This window comes from Apaloderma vittatum, unplaced genomic scaffold (assembly GCF_000703405.1).
Source record: "Apaloderma vittatum isolate BGI_N311 unplaced genomic scaffold, ASM70340v1 scaffold13978, whole genome shotgun sequence".
In the NCBI taxonomy this organism is placed as follows: domain Eukaryota; kingdom Metazoa; phylum Chordata; class Aves; order Trogoniformes; family Trogonidae; genus Apaloderma; species Apaloderma vittatum.
In genome coordinates, this window is record NW_009729159.1 from 26,114 (window position 1) to 42,931 (window position 16,818).

Consider the following 16,818-nt stretch of genomic DNA (forward strand, 5'->3'; position numbering starts at 1 on the left):
TACTATTGACACTTTAAAAAAAATAAGGCTTATCACGTGATTGTGCACTGTTTGTTTTGGGGCAGTCACTAAGTAATGCACACATGAATAAATGAGTACTTCTACTTACAAACAAATTTAAAATAGAAAGTATAACATTATAATATTAATTCAAATAGCCTAAACATTCCCTAAATATTAAGGGATCCAGTGAGAACCCGCATATTAAAGCTGTTAATACTCTTTTAAATAAAAAATTATTTCTGAAGCAGCAAGTCTTTGAAATTCATCATAGGGAAAGCCGGAGGCTAGAGAAGTACCTTTTATTTTTGTGATGAATTTCCATTCTGGTACAGCCAAGTTGTAGGCTGTCAGAAGTCCTGGCATTTCCTTTCTGTTTGCTTTCCTCAGGAAAAGCTTGGCAGCTTCCCAAAATAACAACTGAGTAAGAACATTCTGAAGAGCTAAAGACAAATATTAAAATATTGCTACCCAAGCAGCTGCAGCCCACATGGTACTGAGAACAGCATCAATGGGAAGAGAAGAAAGGGCGGAGTAAGCTCCCAAACACATTCCCCCCATCATGCCAAGGATTTTCTGTGCTGCCTTATGTGCTTCTCTGCAGGACGTCTGTCTGCTTCTCTTTTCAGTGAGAGAACACAGCTTGCTTGCTAAATGCCAAAATGTTACTGATGAGGAGCCTTGCAAGCAGGAAGAAAAGTGTTAAAATTGGACGCTGTGAATGCTTGTTGCTTTAATCACACGGGACAGTTCTTTGCAGATTTAGGTAAATCTTCTCTTGTCTGTGGTGTGTCAGTCGCTGGGCAGCAGCTGTTTCTTTGCAAACCCTTTCTTCCAAGGGAAGAAATGCTTCTTGGAAAGTCCCCACAAAGAATCCCCAGAATATCCCCTTCCCACCTCTCGTCTCGGTGACTTGCTCAAACTCGATTCTGCTTGTATGGAAGTAAAGCTTCAGAGGAGTTATCTCTGCAGCAAGGTGGTGTCTACTGTAATTCGGTCAACTCAAGCTGAGTTTGTACTAATCCTTCAGCCAGAATAATAACTACCAAACCCATAGATACAGATCACATTTATAGAATTAACATAGCTCACTCCCATACCTTTTGCAAGATACTCACCTGTACAATTCCCAGTTGCGTGAATTTGAAGAGGTAACACACGGGGTGTCATTATAAGATGGTACATGATGACTTGCTAGCTCAGCCTGCAATAGCTTTCTGAAAGGTAATGCAGAAGGCTACTGTACATTGACTTTTCAGAGAGAACAATCTTATCTGTGTGTCAGAGACCTTTTCTTCTGTGTTGGTTTTAGTTTCATTTGTAGAAGAGCCAATCCTGATCTTCTGATCTGCTTTTATAGAGGCAGAGTAAGCTGCACAAAATGGCTGAATTGAGCAAAAGGCAGAATTCTCAGGCATTAATTAGAAGATGGACATTTTAAAAAATGGGTTTTCACAATTTATTTCAAAGTTAAATCACATCCTTCTTCAGAGCTGTTGTTTTTACTGCCATATCATTCTTTGCTGGCAGAATCAGGACATTTTTCCCTCTTATTGATACCTACAAAGTTCCCCTACCACAGATCTTTCTTCTTGGTCTTGGACAGAACAGATGAGACTTCGCCATGTGGACTACACAGTTAAACAGAGTTAAACTACTTATATAGTGCCTTCTGTGGTTGTCTGCATTCGTAATTTTCTGAAAATATTTTGCATTGGTTTTCCATATTGTTTTGCAGGACATTTCTAGAATTATAGCTTACCTTTTGTTTTCTGGGCAGTGACTCCTACGACTTTTCATTGATGTTAAACAGGTCTAACATCCTGTTACAGAGAGAAACTTTTGAGGTTATTCAAGATGATAATGTCTTTAAGTCGTTAATCTTTATTCCCTTTATATTTGGTTTTCACCTTAAAATCCTTAACGTTGCAGTGTAGGTGGTATGTAACACAATGCACCAAGTCCTGGTGATCAAAACAGAAGATGTGTTCAGTTCCAAGCTGTACGCTTTGTGTGTCCTCGGAAATGTTTAGAAGCAGGAGGAAGAAGAGAGGAGGGTGAGGGTTAAGAGAGCTTCCCCTGCGGTAGTGTAGCTGCCTGTTATATTGAAGTGCCAGACTTCACACTGTAGTTAATTAAACTGCTTTTAAAGAATGCAATAATGGAAGAACATTTCAAAGTACACTGTATGGTTATGGTCTGTTGCTCTCTGAATGCAGACCCAAGTTAAATAAATGAAATATGGTCTCAGACAATTTTCGTGATAATACGCTACAAGCAGTGGCATTAACTTCATGGAAGTTGCATAACTGTAAATCATCTGAGTATTTGTTCCATTACATTGCTACAGTAATTGTAGGAGAATGGATCACATGCAGATGTTTGATTATGACTTGTATTATTGTATCTAGACGCTGTTTATAGAGTAGGGCTCCCCCATTATACTGCTTATTGGCACTTAATCTCAAGACTTCTGATATGCTCTGGTAGCTATGTGAGAACTCAGCAATTCAGCCAGCGCAGAGATGACCTGAGATATTCAGGTGAAACTCACAGTGGTTTCAAAGTACGTTTTGCAATGGAAGGATGTGTTGTGCAAAGCATTTCAGGGCTGTGTTTAATTCTGAAAATTAATATAAAAGTAATGAGCTATCATCTTAGAAGCACCCTAGTGGTAGCAACAATGCCGTAAAGTTTGAATATCAGATAATTTGTTAGGATTCTGCTAAGATTAATAGCAAAACATAATTAAAAAACCCCCACAATAATTTGTGGGACATATTTAGCTCACTAGTATTTGTAATTTCGTAATTTGTCTCTCTTTTATGGTGCCTGAACCCACCCAGTGAATTTTCTGCCTGCCTTATGCTGCTAGCAGCAAGGTATGCAGTGCCATATCTTCTTTCTTCACTGTTGCAGGCATCATGATCTGCCTGCTCTCGAGAAAAGCCAGATTCAGATAGCACTGAGCCTGTGTCACAAGGAGATTCTCTCCAAAACAGAGATCTGTGAAAAGGAATTTGACTGGGGTACCAGGAGAAAGGTCGATGAAAATAGACTTAACATTTCTGTCTGAATTGTGGTTCTTTGGTCTTGTGGTGAGGAAGGGTGGTGGCTTTCAAAAGCATTGCACAGCAATATGGATTTCTGTCATAGCATGCCCTCATGAAGGTTACAAGAAATCCTGCATTGTAGGGTAGGTCTTTACCATTATTCCCTACGAGGTTATTGAAATAATGGTAGGTGTCTCTCTAGTAAAGTCTAACCTAAGGAAGCAGCTGCATTAGAGAATTCCTCCTTTTTCACTGTGTATATCAAAAGGAGGTTATACACTCCGCAAGATATCCCATAAAGAATTATAATTAGTTCTTGTGAAAGGACTGAGGATATTAGGATAATAAAACTGTCAGCAGTTCACAAAATCGACTCACAGAGCACTAGCACTAAAGGCCTTTCATTACATCTATGTCTTAATTTCAGTACACGCCCATTTAAAGGCTTGATTTTGATATCCTAAAAATGAGCATGAAGATTAAAATGAGCATGAAGCTTAAAAGATTTTTCTTACCAAAATTCTTATCAAAAATGGGAGAAGTAAAGCAGAAAAGCTTCTTTACTTCTGAGTATTATTTATAGTCTCTGTTTGTTTTCTTTAAGCTTCACAGCAAAGTTTATAATTACTACCAAACATGGCCAAATTTGCTTGGATTTTGATGATGGGAGTGGACATCTTTGAATCATTGAACTGCACACTTGGTCATTTGGAAGGGACCTCAGGAAGTCTCCAGTCCAACCTCTGGCTTAAAGCAGGGCTAGCAATAGGATCTGACCAGATTGCTGAGGGCTTTATCCAGTCGGGTCTTGAAAACCTCCAAGAGTGGTGACTGGACAGTCTCACCAGGTGACCTGCTCTACTGCTGGGCTGTCCTTGTGGGAATGAGGGTTTTACCCTACATCCAGTGAGAACTCCTTTTGTTTCAGTTTGACCATTGTCTCTTGTCCTGCCACTGCTGTGAAGAACCTTACTTTGTCTCCTCAAGACCTTACCTGTAAGGCACTGAGGACTTCTGTAAGATTCCCTGAAGTCACCTTCACTCCAGACTGAACAAACTCAGCTCCTTCATGTACTCTTCACAGGATAAGTGCTCCAACCTTGTACATCTTGGCAGCCCTCCCCTGGACATGTTCAGGAAATGTTTTACTTTCTCCAAGCTCAGTACTCCCTTCTGCTGCACAATAGATAAATATATGGGAAAATGTAGTCCTCCCCACTCCCCCAAAAAATTAAAGCAATTTAGTACATTTAAAAGTCAGAGCATTCTGACATTTATGGAATCCACACTTTCCGCATCAAGATCTATTTTTTATGATCAACTAGTCTGGTTTATAGAAATCGGTATACAGGAATTACCTTATCACTATAAAGGACTTTTTACTTATGAATGTAGGTCATGTGCATTGTTCAAATGTGGCCCTCGTCTTCCTCCAGCAATTGAGCCTAATTATGTTTGTGTTGACTGGATTAACTGAGTGCTGCTAAGAGTGAATGGGCAGGCTAATGAGGGCGTATGACAAGAGTCATCTTTGGTTTCCAGGGCATGTAAAAATGGATGTCCAGCTGGTTGTTTGATCACAACTGTGGCTTTGCCTACATGTCATTAAATCTGGTGAGATTTTTTCAGCTAGCACAAGCTTTAGATTTCAGAATGTAACCCCTATTCCAACTCTGAAAGTGAAACCTCCTTCTTCCTTGCAAGGCTACTTTAACACTTTGCAGTTAACTCCAAAAATAATAAGGTAAATGGTGTAAAAACAATTCTACTGGTGAAGACAAAGACGGTTTCCCTCTTCGTTCCCAAGTTATGAAATATCTGCACAGTAGTACACATGCATCCCTCTCATGCCAGCAATTTACTGGCCTACTTGCTTACGTATTTATTTCGCTCCTCCCCTCTTCATAAAGATAGCTGTTGCCACTCTAGTCAGTGTTGAGTTTACGTTTTTTTACTCGTTCTTGGGTTTTCTTTTCTGTGTACTTCCAGTATATCAAACTTTGCAACCACAGATGCTGCAAACAAATTAGCATCTTAGATACCTGCCACAGGAAAATTATTTTTGAAGGCTGTACTGTTATTTTGAATATTTCATGTATTCGCATCAGTGTACACTAATGAATCCAATCCCTGAATGTAATGAGCACCTACTTCTAAAAGATCTGAAGAAAAGGAAATGTTAAGAAGTTAGAGAGTTCACAGGGGGACACAGGTAATGAACGAGAACTATTTGAGAACAGTCTTTCTTCTTTGGTGTTTTCACTTAACACATTTGATCTATCTTGACAGATTTCTGCTGAGACGTAAGTGAAACGAGACAGATGAATAAATAAGGTTGCCATGTTAAGTTTATGCTGACTATCTCAGAAACAAGATCAAGCAGAAGGTGCAGTCTTAAAGTGATGATAGACTCAAGATAAGCTTGTGTGGTTCTCAGTCTCTCGCATTTAGATAAAGAAATATAATTTGTACTGCTAAAAATCACATTTAGGTTTTATTTCCAAAAGGCAATACAGTGAATGAGGTAGGGCATGAGCACATTACCTAAGAATTGAATTATTTCATTCTATTCAATTTCTTTGTGACTGGTGGATTTGTAAAGACTCTTTTTAGTGCCAGGCGACATGTTATAGTAAGGCCAAGTCCTTTCATTTTTACTGCTTCAAGAGCTATCTTTTTATCTTTTCTGATGATGGTGTTATTTTACTTTTATATTTTGTAGGTCGGCTTTCAATAATACTTCTAGTGGTTTAGGTATATTTGACGTGAGTCTTTTAGTTCTAAGCAGGTATGGTTCAAAAACAAAATTCGGACAACTGATTGGAGAAAACTTTTACGTGGATTTGAACTTTTCATAAAGAGTGTAGTGGATAAGAGTATTATCTTTAAAAGATACACAGATGCCAGTTCTCTTGCTGTTATTTCTTCCAATGCTTCAGTACTAGTTCTTCCCAGATTGCTAGTGATACATCAATCGTATATCATCCCCAAGCTACCATTAGCGGGACATTGCTATTCCCAGTCAGAAGTACTGACTTTATCCTCATAGGCTGTAGGGCATCAGTAGCTGGTGTTCAACACTCTAATCTTCTTGAACCAAGCTCTCACCAGCTGAGGAAGTTTCATCCCAGTAACAGTGCTGAATCTGTATGGACCTTGAAGTCCTCAATTCTTCCAGCTCTTCAATATCTGCTTATTGACGCCTTCAAGCTCTTGAGCCATTAACTTTAGAGAAGATGATGAAAGATGAAGAAAATCCTTGTACAAAAACATTACTTGAAATATTTTTTATGCATGCTACAGTTACATTTTGATGGTTTAATTTTTTCCACTGTATTTATTTTGCTGTTTCCCCTTCCCTCCTCTTCCACTGGATTTTCTTTTCTTCATAAGACTAATTGCTACATGCACCCATGACACAGCTTCTTGCCAGACTTTGGTACTTGTGACAAGTGTCACACAAGCAGTCACCTGACCTCTCAAAGAGAAGATCAGTGGTCTTGAAAAATTTTACAGGCCAAGCGGTATTACATGAAAAATATTAGAACTTTTTAACGTGTAACAAATATTAGTGTCTTTAGCTGCCCAGTGCAAGCTTCAGGGAAGAGTTTTATGTATGTGTTTATACAATACAATAATTTGTGTCTTTTCTTTGATTCAGGTCATTGCCATTGTTATGGATATGTTTACAGATGTGGATATTTTTAGAGAAATTGTGGAGGCATCTGCTAGAGGGATTGCAGTTTATCTCCTGCTTGATGAGACGAACTTCAGTCACTTTCTGAAAATGACAGAGAAACAGGGTTGTCAAGTTCAGAGGCTCAGGGTAAGTCTTCTTGTGTTCCTATGCAGAAACGTTCACTATTCATTTCTTCACAATCCACTGAAAAGGGACTCTTCATTCAATTTATCAAATACTGCCTTTCCTAAATAACAATGAGGTTTAAATAGGTAAGCTCTCAGCAGAACCTTCTCTGCAAATGTTTTTATAGTTATTCATCTTATTCTTATGTCAAAACAGGAGTATTTGATAGAATTACATATTTTTCATATATTACTTATAAAATATCTTTCCATTTTTATGTATTTAAGAATAATACATATTTGAAAAACTACACTTCTTTTTGCATTCTCTTGAAGTAGCCTGCAAATGGAGTCATAAAGCTTATGTAAATTAATAAACTGAATACTTCATTTTATGATTTATTCTTTAAAGTAATTATGTATTAAAATACTTTGAAAGGCCCAATATTCTACTATATTAATGTTTTTTATAAAAATCCGTATTATCATGTCTTAGAAAGTATTAATTTTATATATGAAATATGTAATTTCATCCTCTAAGAAAGATAACAAGAAGGCTTAACATTTACATTTTTCACAAGATGTCCTGTACTACCCTAATATTTAACAGGGATTAGAATACAAACCATGATCTGCACTGAAGTGAATGCTTCATAATACTTCTAGATTTACTGTACTGTAGATAGCACTGAAAAAGTTCCAAGGACATTGCCAATGTCTCTTCACAAAGCTCTGAGCAATGTCTTGACTGAACTTTTATGTAGCTTCATTTGCAATTAGTTAGGCCATGTTCACAAACAGCAAAAATATCATAAAAGCTCTTCTTAGCAGGACCCATTTTAAGAACCCAGTTCAAAAATCAGCTAGAGATGTGGTGTATTTGTGAGGATAAAGAAGATTTCTGGTGGAATTTTGGAGCAAACCTGTATTTTATACCAATTTGACTTCTAAAGTGTTGACTTAAGTCCTTAAGAGTATTCCCACACCACTTCCCATGCTTGTTTCTTGTGTATGAGTGTGTGGGATTGCCCTCTGGTGGCCTCATACACAGAACTGTGGGAACTTTTGAAAAGAAAACATCAAAAACCTGTTGTGGTTCTGTAATCACTGGTTGTGATTGCCTTCATGAAGTCACTGTTTGGCAATATTTCCGTATTCTGGAACTTGAGATACCACCATTTGCTGGTTACTTGGGTTAACTGTATCATAGAGGTTGCCAAGAATGGTGTATGTCTTTTTATGCCATAAGTTTTATCCTCCCAAAATAAATTAGGAGCATGCATTTCAAATGATACTTCAAAAAATGCCACAGTATGCATTTTCAAATTAATTCTGTGTGATGTGTATCTACAGCTGTTTCGAAAGCTTGAGTTCCTTTGGGTGGATCTGAGGTTGTCTTTTTAATATGGTTTTATAGACCTATAGGCAATTATACTGTGGTTGAAAGAATTAATGTACATACATTAGAGTGGATTTTGTATGGGTTAGTGTGGATTGGTTTGGACTTGGCCTTTTCAGTGACATTATGTTTTATATGGTTTTGTTTCATAATGATGAGAGAAATAAAATACCACTTTACGCTGCAAGGTTTACTTTGAATACTTTAAGTTTTCTCAGAAAATAAAAAATATATGCCAAAGAAGTAAGCACTAATCTTGCTTTGTACTGGGTTTCCAGTTCAGCTTGTAATAAAGCTCTTCAAATTATTGGTCTTCTCATCCAAATGCTACTCCCAACGTCTGTTACTCTGAGAGTGGAAGCTGACTATTCCCGCAGTAAATTCCCCTGTGTCTTTCTTGAGAATGAAGAGAAACTGCAGGTGACTGCAAAAGAACAGTCAGTACTTTGGAGAAGTTTTCTCCCTTTCCCTTTTTCCCATTGCCTCAAGATTCACAAAAAGAAAGCCCAAGCTATCTTCAACTTCTTGTACTTGTGTCTTTTGGTCTTCCCCTTCTGTTCAGTGAACTCAGGAAGAGGACCGAGTTGTATGGATCTATTTCTTTTCCTTAAGATGTAACACCAGGAGCACTGGTCTTGTTCTTCAGCATGATTTAGTTAAGTCTCGCAAGAGTGTGGCAGATGCTCCTTGTGCCAGGCACTCAAGATGAAGAGTTTCTGTAAAGCTTTTCAGACTCAATGCCTTCACTGGCGCTTTTTCTCTTCCTCTGAAACGGTAAAAAACGAAGCACAGTAATGGGTGAAACTGCATTTTTAATTCACATTTACAATTCAGTAGTCTTCTGTATAGAAAAAAGGATTTTATTCATAATTCTACATTAAATGTCTGTGCAGACAGTTTTCCTCATCTCTAATCTGACTGCATATCCGGGCATGTTTCTATACTGAAAGATAGAACTGAAGAAATGGATAACTATAGATCCTGTGATTATGCTGTAAATCCCATATAGGAGAGTATGAAGTCAGGCGTTTACTAGGGGCTTTTTGAATCTTTCTTACAGCATTTATTCTTGTAGGTTGTTTTTACTTAATATTTACCTTAATATCACCAGTGGAACTCAGCTCAGATAAACAATTTCTTTCCTATGCCTTGCCATTTCTCTTTCCCCAGTTTCATTTATCTATTTCCTGACTGTTCTACATTTTTCCTGAGTAATTAATATGTTTCTTCTTTTTTTTTTCCCTTTATCTACCTAAACTTCTTTTGATTTACTTTGTCATTGGTCTCACTTGTTTGGTCACCAATTCCTTTGCCTAGGATGAAGAGTTATTACAGATTCAGGTGATTTTTCAAAAACTAATAGTTAAATTTCTCGAGATGCTTTAATAGTTAAATTTCTCGAGATGCTTTTTTTTTTTTTCTCCTGCTACTGACAGATGCTGCAGTAAACTGTGAAGTAGATTTGCGCTGCAGAATGCAGTGCCAGGACGACAATCCCCAGAGCCACCAGAATGCTCAGTACAGTAACTTAATTTTGGATTGGAAACAAAAAAACAATGTAGGCAATATTGTTCAATGCCCAAGAAGTCAACCAAGCTCCTCCGCTGATGCCAGATCTTCATGTCTTACTTGATATGAGGTGAGGCATGTGGCAGAGGCTTCATGCTCCCAAGAAACTTATTTTTACTTCTCTGACAATAATGAAGAGTCATCTTGCTACAGGAGGATATTGAAGGCAATCTGACAGAGACTGTTTATCGCTTGATATTCCTCTCAGTATTTTTAATGAACTGCAGGATGAGAAAATAGAACCACTAATGAATTGATTTTACTTTCATTTTGTAAATCTACTCTCAGATATGCATGCTTAAATGTATAGTAGGAGCTGCTCTTGAGACCTGATTGCAGCTTGTTATTTCTCAAAATCATTGAAAGTTTTCCAGTACTTCCGAGTCTAAGTCAAATTTGTTTACTAAATAGACACGCACAGCACGATATTGTTATCTGTGACCAAACATGTGCTAAGGGCCAGACTTGAGTGAAGTGGTCTCTGAATGAGATTCAAAGTCTGAAATGAAGCAAACTTGAAAACTACTTAGTATTTTTACAGCTACTACTATACCTTAGTAAGAAGTGAGGCCCAGGATAATAAATAACATTAAAAATGATGAACAGTATGAGAAAATGAATACTTCTTTCCTTTAAAACTGTTAAGCTAAGTGTTAGGTAAACATCTGTTTTCTTCTTTGTGCATATTCTGGACAGCAAGTACAGGATGAATAATTGAACATTGATAAAAACAATTTCTACATATAAAAAGTGCTGAAATGAAATGTTTGCAACCAGTGTATTCACTGTACGTATCTATCACATTAGAGGGTTTTCAGTGATGAAAGTAAATATGTCATGTTGAATTATACTTCAAAATTTTAAATCATGCTTACGTGTCTCTCTCTGGGAAGACAGTGGTGTAGCAGTACATAGAAAGGTGTTAGAACTTGTTTCCTGTTCATCTCTGCTCTTGTGAGACCCCACATGGAATACTGCATTCAACTCTGGGGCCCCCAACATAAGAAGGGCATAGGCCTATTGGAGCAAGTCCAGAGGAGGCCTATGAAGATCATCAGGACTTTGGAGAACCTCCCATATGAGGACAAGCTAAGAGTGTTCAGCCTGGAGAAGAGAAGGCTCCAGGGTGACCTTATAGTGTCCTTCCAGTATTTAAAGGGGGCTTACAGGAAAGAAAGGGAAGGACTCTTTGTTAGGGAGCGTAGTGATAGGACAAGGGGTTATGGTTTCACACTGAAAGAGGGTAGATCTAGATTAGATATTAGGAAGAAATTCTTTACTGTGAGGGTGGTGAGATACTAGAACAGGTTGCCCAGAGAGACTGTGGATGCCCCTTCCCTGGAAATGTTCAAGGCCCGGCTGGATGGGGCTTTGAGCAACCTGCTCTAGTGGGAGGTGTCCCTGCCCATGGCAGGGGACTTGGAACAGGATGGTCTTTAAGGTCCGTTTCAACCCAAACCATCCTATGACTCTATGATTTGGGTGTCATCTAACTGGATAGCCCCGATGGCCATCCTTAACCTGCAGGCACCAGATCTTTTAAATGTCCCTGAGTGCCCTACAACCAGGTCTTGGAGAAAGGAAGAGATCCCGGTTTTGGCATTAGAAACCTCTTGAGAAGTTAAATATGCTTCCATGCGCATCCACTAGCAGTCACTGACAAAAACAGGTTACAGAACTAGACAGACTTTCTGTTTGACTCACTATAGCTGATCTTACACACGTTTGTGTGTCCCAGTAGGCTAGCTTGGTTCCTTCTTGATGTGTGGCTTTGTTGGTTTCTGGTTTGACAAGGATTTTCCTCTCAGGATTCATAATAAAATGACTGCTTTACCCACAATGATGCAGTGATCAGTGACACGCTGCTATTAGCTGGGGAGTCCTGTAGCCTCAGGATGAAACCAAGTAGGAAGGTGAAGCCCAGGATTTCATAAAGCCCAGGATTTCATGTTAAATGGGGCTTGCCATTCAGTATGTATGTATTTACTGCTTCTAATCCCAAGTGGATATATCCTCAAACTGTGTCTGTATTTTGGGCAATTATTCAAAGTATGCATCCCTGGCACCTAATTAAAGGCTTTGAAGTAGGTGAGAAATGCCACATGAACTGTGAAGGAAAAGGAAGCGTTACGTGAGAAAGGTGAGCATGATCTCTGGCACATGCTTTTGTAATGCCATGTTCTCGCCTGTTAGTGGGTGACCTACCAAGACAGGGAAAACAAGGAAGCAGGATAGAAAAGCTGCAGGAGGAATAATACTGAAAAGAAGGAAAAGGAAAAGGAGAACAGAGAAAGCAGTGACTGTGATTTTTTTTTAAATAGCAATTTAATGTCAATTTTATTTCTTTTTCAGATATGCCTACATGAAGTTATATTTCAACTTAGTACCTAAGGCAAAGATTTAAGGGTTTTTTTGCATAGTACAGTAATTTGCAAGCCATTAGCCTTGCTTGTGCCTCCAGCATCCCACATTCCCAAGTGATATCCTGTCCAATACCAATCAGGCTTTATCTCTATATGATTTTATGTGTTTGACTGGCATATTTTTAGGCCAGGATTATTTGTTATGGTTATTTGAAAATGTATAGGCTGCCTCTCAAGTTACCTTTTTCAAATTATAATGACATAAACAGAATTTAATGTAGTTAAATACAAATCTGACACATGAATATAACTACATGGTATATACAATTTGGGTAAAACGGTCATTGAAAGAAATGCAAATTTCATGACTAATTAATAACATTTTATTTTATAGTAAATAAGGTTTTACTATTGTGATAATATTTAGAATGGGTAAATTCCAGTATTTTCTCTTTTTTTCCTGTTTCAGGAATTGCTATTTCTGCACTATTTAACTTTTGTATAAATACATTTTAGTTAATTGCTTTTACTTGAATAGCTGCTGGAGAAAGCATAATTTTCTTCAGTGGGATTGGCTTGTTCAAAGTTCAACAAAAATCATGCTGGAAAAGCAGGAAAATTGACTTTCATTGATAAGGAAACATAATTGGAGTGCTGAAAACTTGAAAGACATAATGCTGATTGTCAAACAATGATTAGCAGGTAGAGATGAAAAATTATGTTAATTTCCCATTCAGTAATGCAAATTGGGTTGTTATTATTGTTGATTCTTCTTAGCTGTTTCTGAAAATAGACCTAGAGAATCCACTTGTATTTTCAGTTTTTGAATTTTTGCCTTTTAAACTTTTACAGCACTTCCAGATAATTCTTCGTTTATTTACCTAATTAAGAGATAAACGTTATGGTTTATGTTTCTAGCATATTTGCAAGATATTTAAGTCACAAACAAAAGTAATTTTTAAATACTAACTGTACTTTTTTACTGAATTGCATTTTTGCTCAAACACAACTTGAAAAGAACAAGCTAAATAAAACCTCACCTAATAAATAAATAAAATTTAAAAAACTTTAATAGCTTGGATTAAACTATGATTTGCTAACTCAACAGCTTTGAAGTATAACTCTTCCCTCTTTGATTTGATTTTTCTTTTGATGAAAGTTTTAAGATACCAACAGTGAAATACATACTGATGCAGAAAGTATGTGTTATATGGAAATGTGCTTTCATTTCATGGAGATTTTCTCCAATATTTTTGAGTTTTCTATTTGGAAAGATAAAGTTCATTGGATCATAGAGGAACTACCATTTAAACTCCTACAGCCTCTATCTATTAGAACTTCACATGTTTTAGGTAAATGTGTAAGTGCTACCATAAGAAAATAAAGGTTTATGTAACTGTATTGCAAAGGGGATGTTTAGACTGGACATCAGGGAGCATTTATTTGCGAAGAGGGTGGTCTAACACTGCCCTTAATAACACTGAATTATAGAATCATAGAATGCTGAGGGTTGGAAGGGACCTCTAGAGATCATTTAGTCCAACCCCCCTGCCAGAGCAGGATCCCCTAGGGCAGGTCACACAGTAACGCATCCAGGCAAGTTTTGAAAGTCTCCAGAGAGGGAGACTCCACAACCTCTCTGGGCAGCCTGTGCCAGTGCTCTGGCATCCTCACAGTGAAAAAAATTTTCCTCATGTTGAGGTGGAACTTCCTATGTTCTAACTTATACCCATTATTCCTTGTCCTATTGCCGGGCACCACTGAGAAGAGATTGTCTCCTTCCCCTTGACACCCACTCCTCAGATATTTATACACATTAATAAGATCCCCTCTCAGCCATCTCCTTTCAAGGCTAAACAGCCCCAGTTCTCTCAGTCTCTCTTCATAGGAGAGATGTTCAAGTCCCTTAAGTTTTACTTTTAAGTTTTGTTCAGTGGTCAGCCAGTTGGACTATCAGATGATCATTGTAGGTCCCTTCCAACTGAAATGGTTCTCATCCTTCTTCCTCTCCTCTCCTCTCCTCTCCTCTCCTCTCCACATGATTTTGCTGAATTTACCCTGTACACAACCTTATACACTTTGCTTCATGAACAGCTCTAATCCATCTGTACCTGGACTTCACAGAGCACATCTGCTGCGATTTCCAACCTGTCCTTGTAGCAGTCCCATGAAGCAAGACATTCCTCTATATTCACAAATCTTATATTCCACTATTTCTATTTACACAGTCTATGTAAAAATCATATAGATTCTATTTTCTTACTGCCAATGATAAACTCCAGACTTCAGCCCCACTGGAATACTTGCAAATCACCACAAATTAGCATTGCTAGAGCAAAAATTCCAAAGCTAGAAACTACAGTAAATGTTGTGATCTTTCACAGCTATATTCCAAGCTACTTTTATGTCTTGTGAAGCATTTTACATCTGACAGCCACATGAAGTAGATGCTGCAGGTTGGTTTGCAGTGAATATAAATTCTATTTTCTATAAATAAGCACCTTTTTTACTACATTCATGCAAAAAAAATCTGAATTCTTTTACTAGTGCAGTCCAGGAGATGATGTAACAATTCTTTTGAATTTTTTATTTCTAGGAGCTTAAAAAACTAAGTGACAGAAGAGAGAGGTGAAAAAAGGCATTAGCGTAGCTGAATCAGTTTCATCTACAATCCAGGAAAAAATCAATCTCATTTTTGAGATCTAACTTGGAAAATTTCCCAAGTGAAATTTACTGAGTTTGCATAAGCAAAGGATAAAGCTTCTTGGTGGAATTCACACTTAACTGCTGCACAGATTTCATGCTACTTTTGTATGTTGTGATAACATCTCTGAATTCAGAAGTGCGATTGATCCCATGGTGCAAAGCTGATGAAGAAATCTTACTGGTGGTAAAAGTGCAAAGGATTCTGGTGCCAGATGGTGTCATTCAATGGATGATCTCAGTATGCGATATCTGTGTTTGCAGATATAGCAGCCTTATTCAGTTAAAAGTGATCCTGGCTCTTTATATGTTGTCTCTGATGAATTGAGATGTTTGCACATCCCCTAAATATTGTACTCCAGATGATAAAGAGTTGGGTTTTTTACAGTCTACATTTTTTTTCTCTTGTCACAGACTTCTTGTGGCAGAACCTCATTTCTGAGAGTGGTGGCTATGGAAAAGCAGAATTTCGTTTTCTGTGGTCTAGGGAGTTTCATCGGTCTTGAAGACAAAGCAGTAGCTTGCCGTTTTGGGTCCCTGGGGGACAAGTTTGATTATAGTTTACTTCCCTGCAGGGTTTATTAATATGAAATTATATAACTCTCCTCCTACTGTACCTCTTGACTTTTGAACTCTTGGATGCTAACTATGGAATATAGTGTATCAACCAAAGTATTTCAATTGTCTTTTTCAGAACATGAGGGTGCGAACAGTAAAAGGACAAGATTACTATTCTAAAACAGGAGCAAAATTCCATGGAAAAATGGAACAAAAGTTTATTCTTGTTGACTGTAAGAAAGTCATATATGGTTCTTACAGGTAAGATCAATCACTGGGGTGTCCTTAGAAAACTTGTCATCTCAGTACCTCTGCTGTTGCAAATTTGGGGGTTTTCTATTTCTGAAAATTCTTCTAGGGAATTATATGGGCAAATTGGATTATCTTTTCTGCAATTTACCAAGTTGTCATAGATACTTATTGCTAACTAGCCTAACATGGAGCTAAATTTTGAGATCCTCTGTTAGTTTTTAACAAATACAAAATATAGGATATAGCTTTTGCTACAGCTGGAGTTTTGATACAAAGAGGGAAAGGTCCTAATTTGTCTTACGTTGTCTAAATTATTCTTGTTTAACATTCACTCCAGAAAATGTTGCGAGAATTATTTCATAAGCTCTCTTGGGTAGCTCTCACAACAATTTCTAAAGCTAACATTATCCACCTATACTATGGTGTTCTTTAGTGTATCATGGTCAAATTCAGAACTGACCAAATTAAGTTGACATAGTTTCTCTGTATATTTGGCTAAGTTTCTTTATTCTACTTTCCATTTTATTTCCAGTGTATGTGTGCAAAGCATAGGCTGGAAGAACTTTTAGCTTTGCAGAGCTGGAAAAAAAATAAATTAAAGCAGGGGCATTTTGATCTCACACATTATTAAATATTTTCCTTCTTTTCATGCTACGTTTCTGTCCTTTGGCCTACTGAATTAGTTTCTGCCAGCTTAGTGCCTGGGTGCAAGATCCACAGCCACTGACTTTCATAGATTTCCACCACTGCAAGCTTTCAAAAATCTGGCTTTTTATTTCCTCTGAGTCTCAGCCAGCCCCGAATTCAGACTGATGTATATAAATGGTAGTGAGGTCAGTGACAAGTTTATAAATGAAACAGTGTAATGGAGTCCAAGGGAGAGTCTGCCCTCTTTGACATTTACAGACAGTGTTAGAATCTGGGAGAATATGATAGTTTTTTTCATTTCATTTTGAAAAATAACACTGCTTTAAGACCTAGCACCGCAGGGGCTGGAATCATCAATTTCTGTAGAATTTTAGCTTGCTTTGTAAAAGAATCTAGTGCTGTATAACAAGAAAGATGAGTCTTTCTGAATTCTTGCTCTCTGAACTCAATTTAAAGTTTAATTTTTTTC

At 37.5% G+C, this 16,818-nt stretch overlaps 1 protein-coding gene across 1 annotated transcript in view; it reads left to right on the forward strand.

Annotated features, from left to right (window-relative positions):
- Nucleotides 1-16,818, forward strand: part of FAM83B (family with sequence similarity 83, member B) — a 41,914-nt gene that overhangs the window by 21,715 nt on the left and 3,381 nt on the right. The window contains exons 2-3 of the mRNA XM_009874351.1: nucleotides 6,715-6,879; nucleotides 15,586-15,710. Of these exons, the coding sequence (XP_009872653.1) occupies nucleotides 6,715-6,879; nucleotides 15,586-15,710 (290 nt within the window). The remainder of the gene's footprint in view (nucleotides 1-6,714; nucleotides 6,880-15,585; nucleotides 15,711-16,818) is intronic.